The sequence below is a fragment of the Numida meleagris genome, chromosome 4 (assembly GCF_002078875.1).
Source record: "Numida meleagris isolate 19003 breed g44 Domestic line chromosome 4, NumMel1.0, whole genome shotgun sequence".
Classification (NCBI taxonomy): Eukaryota; Metazoa; Chordata; class Aves; order Galliformes; family Numididae; genus Numida; species Numida meleagris.
The window spans coordinates 28,650,162-28,666,201 of record NC_034412.1 but is presented as its reverse complement, the minus strand read 5'-3'; the positions used below and the strand labels follow the sequence as shown (position 1 = coordinate 28,666,201).

At 36.2% G+C, this 16,040-nt stretch overlaps 1 protein-coding gene across 9 annotated transcripts in view; it reads right to left on the bottom strand.

Annotated features, from left to right (window-relative positions):
• The window catches only part of TLL1 (tolloid like 1), a 137,603-nt gene that overhangs the window by 56,372 nt on the left and 65,191 nt on the right, over positions 1-16,040 (bottom strand). For all 9 annotated transcript variants that reach the window (XM_021394376.1, XM_021394385.1, XM_021394384.1 and 6 more), the window contains 4 exons: positions 15,720-15,872; positions 13,582-13,699; positions 3,218-3,396; positions 1,399-1,504 (listed from right to left, as the gene is read on the bottom strand). In XM_021394376.1, coding sequence (XP_021250051.1) covers positions 1,399-1,504; positions 3,218-3,396; positions 13,582-13,699; positions 15,720-15,872 — 556 coding nt within the window. The remainder of the gene's footprint in view (positions 1-1,398; positions 1,505-3,217; positions 3,397-13,581; positions 13,700-15,719; positions 15,873-16,040) is intronic.

Genomic DNA, 16,040 nt, shown 5'->3' with positions numbered 1-16,040 from the left:
TTACTGCAAATCGATACATGACCTCAGGGTTTGGAAGGTTGTTTTTAAGCAGCATGAATTAACAACCTATTGCACCTTGGGGCAGGGCATGCCCACTCATGGCACTATCAGTTTTTGCCAGCTTAGAAAGTGGTGAGATCAGAGCCCAGAATTCAAATTATCTTATGTTGTCATTGCCCTAAGACTCCGGAGGGTTCCAGCTTGTCAAATTGCTCTATTTTATATAGCTTCTTATAGCTTAAGGTAACTCATCTGTAACTGGATTAAGCAACGTGACTAATATCTACCTCATGTGGCTCAATTCCCATGCTCTTTCTGGACGGGCAACGTTTATGCTGAATACATTCTTTCGTAGTATATATATTTTTTTCAATAATAGTAATCTATCTTGGAGACAATAAAGTTAATCAATGAATGTTATGCTTGTAACAAAGGCTGGTAAGGTTTTTGATGGTCTTCAGTTCATTTCTGAATCTCAGGCTGCCTAGGGATAATTTATTTAATATCCAAACAAAATCGTATTTGCTTTGTATTACATTCCATAAGGACCTTACTTAGGTTTTCTTTCAGAGTTTTTCTTAAATCTATATTACTCCATTAATTTCAGAGAAGTAGAAAGTTGGACTGCAACTTGATATGAAATACAATAGGAAATCAGGTGAAAGACTCCTGCTCTACTTTTTCTCCAGAGCAGGGCTAGCCTAGGAGAACAGCTTGTTGTACAGATTCTCAAATCCATTCAGTGTTTCAGAGAAAGCCCATGAAGTACGCAATGGGCTAGTCTGCAACAGGAGGAAAAAAGCAGAACACCTTATTATATGGATTTGATGACAGTACCAATCTGTACAAACAATACAGAAGGGACTGCAGCCTCTGTTGTACATGGCTGGCTACAGCCCTTTGTGAACGTTGTGGGTTGCATGGTAGATTTCCTACTATCATAATGTGTTCTAGTTGCGTAACTCATAGTAATTCAAAAGTCATGTATCAAAGGACATTTCTCTCCAAGAGAGCAGATCATGTTACACTTAAAAAGCTTAACCATTTCACTCATTTGGTTTTTCTAAATACAAACATGCGTGGAATATAAAGTATTACAAAATGAAGACAAGCATTATGAAATGTTTCCAGATTATCTTGTCTTAAAATCTGAAGAACTGAAACAAGACTAATAGGTTGCTTTGAAACTGAGCAGAAATGAAATGTGTTTAAAAATATAATTAAATTATTCTGACTTAAGCTGTGTTTTGACTGCTGTAAGTATACTACACAACAAGGAATATTTTAAATGATTATGGAATAGATTGAAATAAACAACTAAATAAATAAAATTGCACTTTTAGCATTCACAGAGAGGAATAGAATTAAAAGTCAAAAGGTGTAACCTGAGACTCCAACCTTGAGAAGGTGTTCCTAGCATAGTGCATGATGCTGTCAAAGTCATATGGTTCCCCAAGGGAATTCACCTCTCCAGGCTCCATCTTCAAGAAGTTGTATTCCTGACCTAAGGATGATTGATAATTATTCTCTATAATATCTCTTTTAGAGAAGATCAAAAACCAAAGAGGAAAAGAAAAACATCAAAGATCCTAACCTGATCACTCACTGACATTCATAAATCTCAGTCATCATTTGGAAGTAACTGTACTTTTACTAACTGAGGGAACAGACACATCTGAAATATTTGACATTTAGAAAGATTGTTCTCATTCACCTAATCCATGAAGTCGCCATATATTATGCTATAATTCATGTGGAATCTGGAAAACTTGCTGGCCTGTTTCTTAATTCCAGATGATGATATTATTATTATTGCTTTGACAGCAAGAACTTTTGACAAATCCTCCTTATTTTAGATTCTCTAGACTGATACTAAAGTGACTTTTCTTCAGTGAAGGCTGAGCACCCATGTATTGCAGATACAAGAAAGTCACATTTTCAAGAGTTCAGCTGTTGCAACTTAAAAGTAGAAGAAAGTAATAATAATCAGCTCTCCAGATCCATAATTCTTTGACTTAATCATTCATATAGGGATGCAAAGCACTCCTTACTCCGATTCATATTCATATTGGTGCCTTGCAAAACAAACAAACAAAAAAACAACTGCAGTAGCATTAACATTATTAACCAACTTCATTTGTGTAATATAACAAAAAACAAATACTTTGGCGGACATGATCTGATTTAGTGATTCTCATACTCAGCAAGCGATCCCCAAGTGACACCACAAGTGGTTTCAATCAGAAACTAGAGGGACAACTGAAAGGAGAAAGCAGGATGCAGAGCATGGCACTAATACTGTATTTTCCCCATCATCATATGTGGGACATCATATGGGAATTGGATTTCAGGACTTCAGAGACTCACAGAAGTGCGCATCAGCTGCCAGACTTTCTCCAGTTGGCTCAGAGGTGGCAAACCACAAAATGGCTTAGGTCAGAAGGGACCTTAAAGATCCAGTCACCCCCAATCCCACCGTCATGGGCAGGGTTCTCATAGGATTTATTGCACCTCACGTCTATTTTGTTTTAAAACATTTTCTTTAGGGACAGACAAATAATCTAAGCTATCATTAGACATTTTTTAATTTCATCCCTTCTCAAATCCTGCAGAGAATGGTCAAAATTAGTGTTTCACAAAGACCAGGTGTACTGATGAATGGAAATGGAACATGCCTAGGTTCCTCCCAGCTTGCCCACGTGACACAAGAGTAGGCACAGCATCTAGACTGACACACAGATAACAGAATTTCAAAGTTGAATACCATGGGAACATAGCCACAGACTCAAAGTGTTCAGATTCCCTTCCAGATATCAGCCTTTTAGGCAGCTACACAGGTACCAACATGTTTCTAGTAATCATTCAGTATGACTATGAAAGCAAAAGCCTTTCTCAATCAAGAAAAAAAGGACTAAAAAGGGCTTTAATTGTAACAGTTTCCTTCAAAGTTTTTGAGTATGATTACTATTTCTCTCTTTCTAGCCAGTGATGCTTCGTGGCTTGCTATTTGGCCAGATCTTTAGAAAACACTATATTTTAGTTGCAGTATTTTATTTGTTGTTCACTTGAGATTGGTCTAGCTAAGAGGAATAACAGACAAATACTTATTTCAGCTGTCATTACAGAGCATTCCGTTTTAAAAAACTCAAGCAAATGAAGGAAACAGCAAAAAAAGATCAGATTTTTTTCCCCAAAAATATTTATTAGAACATCTCACCTGGTTGGATGTTTTCTCTAATGATGGTGACATGGTCATCTCGGTCTGGTCGTGTATGTTCATGCCAAAAACCTATCACATGACCCAGTTCATGGACAACTATGCCAAATTTATCACAGTTCTTGCCAATAGATATAGCTTGAGGACCATTTCCCCTTCGACCCACGTAAGAACAGCACCTGTAATTAAAACACAAATACAGATGAATGTTCTCGTGTATTATTCAGGAAATTCAGTTAAAATCTGAGAAAATGCCTTTTAAATATACGCAGCAGAACTACACACTGTGAAGTTTCTGGAGTTTCTCAAACTCTAGAACTAGTGCAGGAATGACAACTTATTATTCAGAATACCTTATAAAGAACATATGCACTATTTTATATTATTTTTTTTTATTCAAGGTCTTCCACAAGATGTTAGTTGTATTTAACAGAACTGCCACTTGTGGTCTTGTACTTTCAAATGACACAGAAATGCATTTGCACTCAAAGAATTAATGAAGTTCACTTTAGCGAAGTAGCATCTCATCCATGTACATCACTGCTTTCTTGCCCACACATCCCCAACAAAGACATTCAGAAGGAACAGGAAAAGGTATGCACACACTTTGCTCCATGCTATACTTCTGCTGTGTGTCTTGAAAGCACTCACCGTAGTCATGGTCACTCAGTTCTGACAAATTTGCTATATTTTGACCTGAAAATTCACCCTTCCTTATTGTCATGGTTTTATGATTTTTGGTTATTGGTATTTCACATCATAACATCATGTAGTGCATTGGGAGTTAAAGAGTTAATGCTCCAGTTCCGTGGATCGTGGATAGTTCCGGCTACCTGGTTCTCAGAAGAAAAGAACTACACTTCCCAGAGGACTTTGCTGTTGTTAGCATTTTCCGCTCAGAGGGAAAGATAAAAACTGTTCACATATCACTCTCCTGCTCATCCCGGCAGCATCTCACTCCCTAGTCGTCCCATCGTCAGCATTAGAGTAAGGCCTACCTTAATTTTGGACACTCTCTCTCATTTTATTGGATTTATTAGCTTAAATTGTAATTATATTGTATTATAGTGTGTTATTTTGCATTCCGATATCTTATTTAGTAAATTAGCTTGCTTCTCCTCAGATTGTTGCTGCTGTTTTGTTTTTAGACCCATCTCCCTACACTTTTTCCCTTTTCCCTTTCCTGGGGCGTGGGTCCGTGGGTCCCCTTGCCCCAGTAGTCATGGAACCAGGCTGAACCTGCCCGTAAACCGCTGACACTTATTAATTCTATTTATAAAATAATGCAAATGAAATGGTAGCCCATGAGTTGTTTTGCATCTGATAGCACACAGTTGAAATAACAGCAGGAAGATATCCTGCTGGAGATGTAATATCCTGTGATGCCACTTAGCAATCTCTCCATATTTTCTTTATTTTTTGTCTGTGGATGATGTATAATGTCATTTGCAACAACTCTGTATGAGGAGGTTGAATGCTCTTAATATGAGTGAACCATTTCCTCTTCCACTCCTGTTTTCTTGCAATAGAAACTTTGGGAACGTTAGTCCCAGAAAGTCACATTTTCACAAAAAAGAAAAAGAAAAGAAAAAAAAATGCTTCACAAGTGCTCTTGTGTTTCATTACTTTTCTGCTGCACTTTCACAAATTATACCATTTCAACATTCACAGTATCAACATTTACCAGAGACGTCTGCTTGCTTTTTCATTAGAAAAGACATCTGCTGACGAAGCCAGTAAAATTGTAGAAAGGGAGAACAGAGCAAATTCTGCAGAAATTGAAGACAATGTCAGATTTAACAATCCAAAACTGTGATTCTCTTTCACCTCAGAAAATCTTAGGTGTTACAAGCCAACATTATATTCCTTAATAATAAAATGAATTCTCATCTCTGCTCTGTAATTCTGCAGTCTGTCAGATGGAGTAGAACTGTGCTGAGTAATTCACCTCCAATTCCTCCTCCTTTAAAAAAAAAAAATTAAAAAATCTGATGTAAGATTTATGTTGTATTTGGCCTTTGAGGAGGTTGATGTTAGCATGGACTATGATCCAATCCTTTATACGTATCTGTGGCCAATAAAGAAAGGGCAGCTATGGGAGTAATTCCAATAATATATTAAATTCTACAGCCTTCAACATTTGCTTTATTCTCCCTTTCAGGTTTTGTGGTGACAAAGAGCTTTCTCTTTGGTTAATCAGCTGGTCATTCAGTCTTGATTGGTCTCTTTCATTGATTTTTTTTGTCTAAAACAACTAAAATTTTAAATCCATTAAATATGAATATTAGAGGACTACAGTCATGACACTTCAGCTTGTAATATCTGTCCTTGGTAAACAAACACTTGTTTTGCACTGGCAAATAAAATGAAGGATAGCTATATAAAAAAAACAACAGTAATATCATAAAATTATAAAAGCCATGCCATCCATTTTATAGAGTAAATGTTATAACAGCCTCAGAGAGTTGTATGAAGAGTTTTAAATCTGTCTTTAAAATACAGTTGGGAAAATAAATTTTCACATTATAATCATTTCTTGTTATCCTGACTGGTTCTCAAACATTACTGCACTAAAAACAAGTGTAACTTATAACTCTTTCTTTCCTGCTTTAGGTAGTTCCAAGCATAGGTATGAATCACCATTTTCCTTGGCCTAAGTACAGAATTAGGCTCTGTGCTCTAGCTCTGGTTGTGCCATAATGTGACTTTCACTCTTCAATTTTTTAAGGTGTTTTCTAGTGACTACTTAAAAAGCAACGGACATGTAGACTCTTCGGTATTTTTCTGTGCACTGCAGATTTATGTGCTACTCCTCCACAACATAACAAAAGAAAATAAATAACACCAGTATATTCATTTCCATACTCTATATAAACTGCAGTAATATAAAACAAGTGTGTACAATATGTGGTATAGAAATAAGCACTGATATAAATAATAGTAGCGGAAGTACCGCCTTAAGATATGCCCTAAAAATACAACACAGGCAATAAAATGGAGTGACAAAGAGAAGAAATAAGATTAAAATAAAAAACTAGAGTAATTACACTACTTTATCTCATGATTCCATTGTGGATTTCACCTTTGCACCTAACACATTGATATGGTTTTGTTTAACATATTTTTCAGACCTCATGTTTGCAGAATAAATATTATTGCTACAAGTAAATATCTAGACATAATTAAAGCACTACAACATTTTCATTGTCTTTATTGCCTGGGTATTTATCTTTCAGTAGCACCTTACCTATTTGAATAGCTTTCTATTAGCATAAGGAAATTACCAAAGATCATACAACTCATGTTTACTACAAAAAGTGTCTGTCAAATAATAACGCTTTGGATCCGAAAGGAGATTTGTTTTTAAATTTTGTACACAATATTATTTACTGTCACATCCTATTACAGAGGGAATGGCTGAGGACAGACACTGTCAAAAGTAGCGGAATCTGCACAACTTCATTCTCAGAAAACTTCATTAATTTTAAAAGACACTAAAGAACTTCTGCTCTCAGTGTTGAATTCTGAATTCATTGGCATAGGCAGTCATTTTATGGTCACCAAATCAATTTGTCAAGCACAGTCTTAGGCCCCAGACTTCAAATCTTCTAGAAAATATTCATCCTTTGCTTTGAAATGAGTACTAAGGTTTGGCATTCACCTTGGCAGTCTACTGGAAGTCATGGCAGAAAACAAGATCAATCAGATGAAGTAATCCACATTCTGTAAGTGGATGTCACCCTTTCCATATTAGTTGAAATTACTGAGTTAAGGTTCTCTACCTGTGCTAAAGTTGTGCACATCATTATTGTAATTATGCTATATGAGTCTTGGGCAAAAAAGTACACTGACTATGCTTGATGGTTACTCTACAGACTGAAAAGTAAAAAACACAATCTGTGAACATTCTAAATTTGGATAGAGTACTAAATACGGGAGAAAAACAAAAACACAACAGATTTTGTTTAATTCTGGTTGGAAGGGATCTGTGGAGTACTTTAGTTCAACTTCCTGCTCAAAACAGTCAGATCTCAAGTCAGACCTCAGCTGTACAGGGGTTTATCCAGCTAAGTTTTGAAAACATCAAAGAACAGAGACAGCACAGCCTCTCTGAGCAATCAGCTTCCATGTTTGGCTGTCCATACTGTGGAAAAAAAAATAGATACGGTCAGATTCCTTCTTTCTTCATCTTCTGCCTGTTAGTTTGCATCCTCCCACCAAGCATCATCCTAAAAAGTCTGTCTCTCTCTTCATGTTTCCTTCTCTGTAGGAACTGAAGGTTGCTGTTGCATACATCAGAAGCCATGTCTTTTCCAAGTGAACAAATTCTGCACGCTCAGCGTCTTCTCACAGGACTAACACACCTGAGCACCTGGGCAGCCCTCTGCTAAAGACCTTCCAGGTAATTAATATCATTCTTATATGTAGTCTTTACCTATCATCTAGAAAGTGCCAAGCAGAGAAGGACAACTCCTTTCCATGAAAGGCTGTTCTTTCAGCCTCAGATGCTGCCTGCTGCCTTTGCTGCCAAGGCCAGCTTGTGCCTAACCACTGCCTGAGAACTTTCCCCACAGAGCTGCACATCCCAGCTGCACAGCTTCGAATTCAGCCCTGTTGAACTTCATTTAAAAGTTTGTAAAAAAGAAGAAGGTGGGCATTACCAACACGTTTTGTGGCTTTGGGCATCTTATTGGATACTTTTAAAAGATGTTTTCTTCTTAGGAAAAAAAAAAAAGAGAGAGAGAGAAAGAATGAAAAGGATACAGAACACTTCTGTATCCTGTAGGACACAAAATACTTAGGACACCTAAGACCTGGCACAATTAGAATTAATGTTCTAAATACTCAGATATGGAATATGCATATGTATGTTTGTAGGCATGTATTTGCAGGTGAAGGTAAACTGTAAAATATTTATGCTTAGAAACAATATAAGCCTACTGAATAACAACAGTAATAATAACAGTAATAATAACTACAAAAACAAAACCACCACCACCAACAACAAAAACAGCCAGTTGCATATGGCAATTTCCCTAAAATTCGCAAAGTAACTGTTCTAAGTTCTTCCCAGAAATTATAAACGAATTTCTTTAGTATTTCTTTACAGCCTAACAAAAATTAGAATTAATACAAGTCTTAAAATAACAGTAACAGTACATACTCGTAGAGGGTCATGAGGATTTGTTGGATTGAGCATCACGTCAAGCACATCAGACTCATCCAATTAAGCTGCAAGAGTCTGGTCACTGCAACAACTGCACTGAGGTATAAGGTAAGAAAAACTAAAATAAATCAATATACCTATGAAAGAAATTAATTTGCATCATCTTGAGTCTGATCCCAGGTGTGTCTGGCAAAAGGCCAAGACTTCTTTATGCTTTATAAGCATTTTTCATGCTCCTTAAACTGACTCAACTGACAGAATTCAAAGCGCCTGATCTCTTTAATCTTTATTGCACCAGACAGCAGTTAGAGACAGTAACTATTTATGAATCTCTAATTCCATTTAATTGGTCTAGCTGATCAACGATGGAGAGCAAAGAGAAACAAATGACAGAGAAAGTAAAGTGATTGGAACAATACATACTTTCTTTCAAGTAATACTATTTCATAGGCACTGTCAAAAATGCTCTTAAATCAATGTAAAGAAAGCGAATCCCATGTGGTCACAATGTTGCACTTTTTAAGCATTATTACATTCTTTGCCATGTAACAGAACACAACATCAGCCTGCCATGGCACAAACTGCATGAAGCTGTGGATTAAAAACTGCAGAACTTCATAAGCACACCAGGACTGCATATCACCACTTACTCATTACACAAAGTGAAAGATTTATGTTCTTTATAAAGCAGATATTGGCTATGACCCAGCTTCATGGCAGGGATCAATCAGTGCTCATTACTAAATGTCCTAACTCACGGTCCTAAGATCTGTTTTGAGAGCAGAAGTAGTTACTGCTCCTTCATCTGCTTGATGGAGATAACCACACCAGTATCACAAACAGCTACTACGATGCATTCTTTAGTTATCAGTTTCTCATCCCAGTTTACTAATCCTTCAGTTCTTGTTAATACACCATGTTATGGGCCATGACAGCAGAAGAGGATAACTATCACCCGTTGTGCAAGCCATGCCACCACCTGTAGAGCAGCAGTGTTGGCTGCTCTGGGCAGGAAGAGTGCCAGCTGCTAGAGCTAATAATCACCTGAGAGCAAGAACCAACCCCAACACCAAAAAAGATTACTGAACACAACTCCGAAGTACTTCTCTTTCCATAAAAGTGACTGTGCACCTTTCTGAGCAGGTAAACTTTCTACAAGCTAAAAATGCTGCAGAAGTATGTATAGGGTAACAGCTTTACCTATTTTGCTAACTTTAAGCATTTGCCTGTAATGTGTATTAACAGTATGTGTATTATGGAGGGTACAGCACCGATTGCAGTAAGTTATCTAAAGTTTGTCACAAGAAGTAGTTAAGTCTTCTGATGGAGAACAAAAGTTACCACAGTCAGATCAAAGGCATGCTGAAATACCAGAGCAATATGACTAATTGTTCTGTTCTCTTTCCTTTTTATTTTTTGTCTTGCTATATAAAAAGAAGCTTGAACTTTTAGTTAGAATTTTTATTAAGAGCATGTGACTAGAGGTCATTCTAGTTTGCTGACTCCCCCCTCTTTTTTTTTTTTTTTTTGGCTTTGCAGACAGAGAAATATACTGACTGTATCTTCAGGCACTTTCTATCTGATAGGCAGAAACATGAGTATGGAGAAGACAAACATTATTTGGAATCTGATTACAGAATAGATTTTTACTTGCTCTAATCAGCTAGCTGCATCAAAATTTGTTTTAGCATATATTAACTCCAGTGTACGTTGCTTTGGCAGAAGAATCACAAATAACATTTTCTTAATACAGTATTCTTATTTTCACATCTGCAGCTAATGGGCACAAATGACTATCATAATAAAAAAAATTCAAACTACTAAATTAGTTCTTCAGAAACATCTTTTCAACAATAAACTGCTCTCAAAATCATAAAAAATACACAATGACAAATAATTGTAGTTTAAGACTACAGAAAATGAAACTATAGCGATGGAGGGGAGGCATCCAGCCATAGAGATTTCAATTTTCTTCCCATATAAACCTCAGAAGTAAAGTACAGAAATCTGGTATAAAAGGGAGTACAAAGTTCATTGAAATAATATATATATACAAAATGAAAATTGATTATATGATCTTTAAACTTGCAGTCTGAGAAAAGTCTGCTAAATACAATGCAAATAAGCCTGGAATTGACAATGACTTGAACAGATTAGAGAGGAGATGTGGAAAGGGAAATACAGCACTATTTAGTGTCCAGAGAAGTGCAAAAGGTGATGCATGTTGGGCAGGGAACCAGTGACTGAGTACCGGGGCTGTGGAAAGAACTAAGGAGTGTAATGGGAGTTATGTCGCAACCAACCACAAGATAAAGGTGGCAAGCATTGAGAAACAGATTGCTCAGCTACATAAGAGAACAGAGAGACAGCAAAATCTGAATTAACTCTAGCATTCGCTGAGCAAAAGTAATGATTCATCGCAACAAGTACGTCCTCTTTTTGAGTCCTCAATTTCAAGAAAGATATGGAGTAGTCAAAAAAATTTCAAAGAAAATAAAAAGGTGATCAAAGTCCTAGAAAATATGACTTAGCAGGAATGTTTAAATGAATTGGACATTTTCTAGCCTAAAAGAAAATGGAACTGAGGATGGACATAATAAGAGTCTCCAAGTATATGATAAATTCCTTCAAACAAAAAAAAATAGGAATTATTTGTTTTCTATGGTAATGGTGAGAAGGAAAAGAAGTTGATCTTCAATTGCAGCAAGAAATACCTATTTTTGTTATGACTGAAAATATTGCCATCAACATCCTAAAATTCTCACATTAAGGATACCGCAGCAACGTACTTCCTAGCAGGCTGTGAAGTATTCATTCTACATGTTTTTAGAAACAAGTCAGACAAGCATATTTCAGGAATGTCACAGATATAGCTGTTTCCATCTTAAGGATGCTTAGATATCCTTCTGAGATTCCTTGCAGTCCTGTAGGCTTATGATAACAAAAACTTCTCTCATACATTGTTGATAAGCAAACTCTCAGCTGTCGAAAGCTCATATTTCTACCTCTGATAACTAGCTGCTCTATTTAAAATACGCTTTTTTTCCATCACTGCCCTTCTGGGCAGAGCTTCCCATGAACTACTGCAAGTAATGCATTATGCTCCTTCGAAATATCCTTGATGTTTACAAAAGCTCAATGACACTTCAGTTGTTAGTGTACTGTTACTGTCATCTGAGACGTTTGCAGATATTGCCACATGAATTTCCATATATATATGGCTGTATCCACTTTGTTTCATGAGATACGCTATGTTTTGACTAAGTGCTCTTTGTGGCAGGGTTTATCATTTAGTTTTTATTTCAGACAGTGCTGAGCACAATAAAGTTTCCCTCATCTGTGAATGTTAACTACCATGGTACTAGTAACAATAATGACACAATGTGCTAACAAACCAACACAGCAGGGTACCATGGGAAAGAACAGAGATTCATTTCAAAATGACTGGCCATGTGGCAGAAGGTGTTTGCAGATGGTTTGGTGTCACTTTTGTCTGTGCTCTTTCCATGGAAAATTCTGCATCAGCATTGTATACAAGTGGTGAGCGCATCGTAGTTTCTGTCCACCCAGAGAAGATATACTCTGATTTATCTGGCACTTTCTGAAACAGCTTATGGAATCAGAACCCAAAAAAGGTCTTTCGGTTTAGCCTAGGTTTTTCATCACTGGCAGCCACAATTTCCCTTGTTCTTAATCCTAAAACTGTTACAGACTTCATTAGGCGTTTGTTGTATGTAAAGCATCCACCAATAAAACAACACTGATCGCAAAGGATAATGGTGACTTTGAATATAGATGCTGACTATACTCCAGCTTTCTGGTTTGAACTTGTTATAATCCACCCTTCACCTTGTAGTGACTTCATCTTATGAAGGATGAGCCAAACAATAAAGTTGCAGAATTTACCTTTCATGAAACAGAGGTCGCTGTAGATATACCCACACTTCTCTTCCTAACATGCCTGCAATCATTTACCTCTTTCACATTTTCTGTTTAAATTTACATTGTTTTTTACATCACCGAGAACAGGCAGCCAGCATTATTATTCTTTACTTCCCATTTTTCTTCCAGCTATTTGTTAGTATTCTCTATCTTAGGAGTTGCAGTGCTAACTAAGCAATAATAGCCATGCCGGTTGAGAACAGAAGTCCATTTAATTTGTCAGTTTGTAACAGGGTTCTACAGCAGTCCTAAAGACAAGCTAATAAGCATTCCCCCAGAATACGTTCCCACACTGCAAGCATCTAAGGCTCAGAGAAGGATGTCAGGGATATTTTAAGCAGACAAGTCTACACGTAATCTTACGGACTATAGTAAAGTACATTCAGCATCATACCTACAATGTAAGGAGATTCCAAAACTTCCCTTCACAACCTTATCCCATAAAACTTAGAAAGTATACATGCAAAGTGCTCATTGATCAGGAAGTCAGCAAGACAGACAGCTATTCCCTTTGGAGCTTATATCCCAAACAGAAGCAGACTATCCTAAGTACAGTATTTCCACACCTAGTGAGTTTTCCTCTCAGAAAACAAACACAGTGCCTGCAGGCAGTTCACTGACCACTATATTAAATTAAGGTTTCTGAGTGCAATAAATAACAAACATAACTGGCAGATATATTTGTAAGCAGAAATATCTGAGGATCAGAAGTGATTGACTGAAAGCTGTACTAATGAATGACAAAACTCGTTTTGTTCATTTTCACATGTCAGTGACCTGGAAGAAGGAACTGCAAAGGCTTATAAATTTGCTGATTAAACAAATCTGAGCAAGGACAGTCAATGCAATAAAAGATTCTTAATTGCAATTAAGCACAGTTAAGCTGGAAAAAGGACAGGGATAGGTGTTCATACTTGATTCAGCAGCGAACATGTGATATGGAGAAAACAACCAATAAACAAGCAATTAGCCTGAAACACCTTCAGAACAAGATATGTAAATATTACAAGTATTACAAAGTCAAATATAAAATCTCATCTCTGTTTATCTAGTAAGATAATTTCATTTAGCAATATCTGAGAGGCACAACTTCAATAAGCACTACTTTCAATTAACCCACAGCCAAGTAGAACAGATGCATCGTTTAAATACAGTAACTTCCCTGTAAAGTATATATTCACTAACAACTGCAAAGCTGAGAAATATGTCCAAACACAAGAAGTGTGACTATTTGTTAACATACAGACACACTTACCCACATGGTCGGTATGTAAATACAATATAGCTTTCTTCATCACTTCTTTCAATAAATGTAACACATGTGTACTTTTCCCAGTGTCGCATAGCTTGTTTGAACATGGCGCGCTGGGTGCCTGAAAGAATTGCATGACATGAGAGACTTTCCTAACTGCTCCTTGCTCCTTAAAGTCAGATTTTAATACTAGGACTATAGGCCTGTAAGGAGTTACTTGACCATGAGTCCAGTGTCACAGCAGTTCCATATACTGCGAAACTCCAATTGAAGGGTCATTCAGATCATTAGCTTGCCATAATGTAACTGCCTGCAAGGGGACCACTACTGACTGACACACCCTAGCAAACATAAAACCTGCAATAAAAAGCACAGCTATGTTACACAGGAGGAAGATAACAAAAGAAATTTAGTGTGGCTTATGTGTCTGCATTTGTATATTTGCTAAGCAATTTCCCAGACTAAATTATAAAGTGGGCAACAATAGAAAGAAAGGGGGGGAAAGGGGAAAAAAAGAAAAAAAAGGACAACTGAAAAATCCTTGGTTCCTATCTATCTAGTCAGAAAATAAATCGATGGATAAATTCCTATAGTCTTCAAATCTGGAGACTAATTTAACGTCAGCCATGTGAACAGGCACACCAATCAAAGCATCTGAATTTAATAATGTTGTCTTGAGTAGGGACCAATTTCCAATTCTTTAACATCCATACCTTTCAGAAATCAAATTATTCACCAAAAGGGGAAAAATGTATTTTGTCACTATATTAAGCATACTTAGATATTTGTTTTAAAAGGAGAAACACATTCAGAAACAGTCTAGATGCAGAAGAAGCCAAGCCAGGTCTCCACAGAGCTCAAGGCCCTGTGCATGCCGGCTGCCCATACAGTGCTTCAAGTAGCACAGCAAAGCAACTTCATTGCGTAATAAAAGACAAGGCTTATTAACTTAGAGACAGTACCTGAGAATATTGCATCTGAGCTAGAAATCCACAAAGAACTGTACTACTCAGCATGAATTTGCTGGTAGAAATACATCCACCTTGCATTCTTTCAAAGCTACATTTCAGCACAGGATAATTCAGGGCGTGGGTGATGTTTGTTTGTTTTTTAAAATGCTTTAAACTTAAGAAAGACAACAAAACCTCAAAGTTTATAAAAACAATGGGTTCAATCATGTCATGATCCTAAGAATTAGGCTATTTCAGCCTATATTGCTGTTTTATTATTATGCAATGTTCATCAAGCTTTAAAACTTACCTTTCTTTATGAAAAAAAGTAAAACGTTTAGCATGTAAATCTTTTACTTAGTTTACTAACATTCTTCCAAGAGATTGCAATCCGAAAGCAAAGGTTACATACTCCATAAATACCCAGACTAAATTTTAAATTTTACTGTAACAGTTTGTTTGGAAATGTCTCTGATTTCTTTGTATACATGTGCATACAACTTGTGTGAATTTGCATGTTTCTTTAGGCTTCCTGTATTATAGTGCACAATAAGATGCTGTTATGTATCTTTTCCCATCCACCTTCATTTTTCCTCTGTCTTCCTTTTTGTTTTAAATTACTGATTATTTCCACACTGATATTGATCCACTTACATTTTTGAGGAATAATAAATATTCTACACTTTTTCTAAAGTTTCATGCTAAGAATTACATACAAATGTTGTAGTCAGCTTTTCTTTTTGTCATGTAAATATTTAAGTACCTGTTTGAAAACCAAATTGAGGAATTACAAAATACATTTAAGTCATTTAATTGAGTGAAATCAGATTAGCAAAATACACGTCCCAGCAGTTAATTCTGTTATATTCTTAAAACTAAATATACATGGTTTTTTTTTTAATAAAACAAGTTTCATAACATTCTGTTACTTAGGCTCCTGAAAACAAACATATAACAAAATATATTAGGCAAACAGCCTTCCCTCTCTAAAACATACCTAAATATCTTTATTACACAGCTTGTCTTTGGGAACAACTTATTAAAGGATGTCTAACATTTTCAAAACAGATGTACTTCTGGCCTGATGCTACAGAAGTCTTTCCACAGTGTGACTTTACTAAAAATAAATAAATAAATAAATAAAAACAAGTAAACTATATTCTTTCTCTCTATATAAAGCTCAAAACTTACCAGTGAAATTTCCACCTATTACATATGGAATGACACCCCCTGGCCATATTCTTTCTGTTCGTGATGTAGCAGCTCTGGGAAATCTGTTCTTTTCATTTTTCCCTGAGAATTTTACTGTGGTTCTTCCTTTAGATGTATTATTTTGCTCAAAGCCTGTAATGATAATTAAAACACTACTTGAGATCATTAAAAAGGAAAAAAAAAAAAAAAGAAGAAGAAAGAGAGAACCATTATTGAATTATTATTTTCCATGAGGTCAAAGTCAGACTATTTTATTATTTCTCTCTGTCCTTTAAAAATAGGACACTACTATTATCCAGC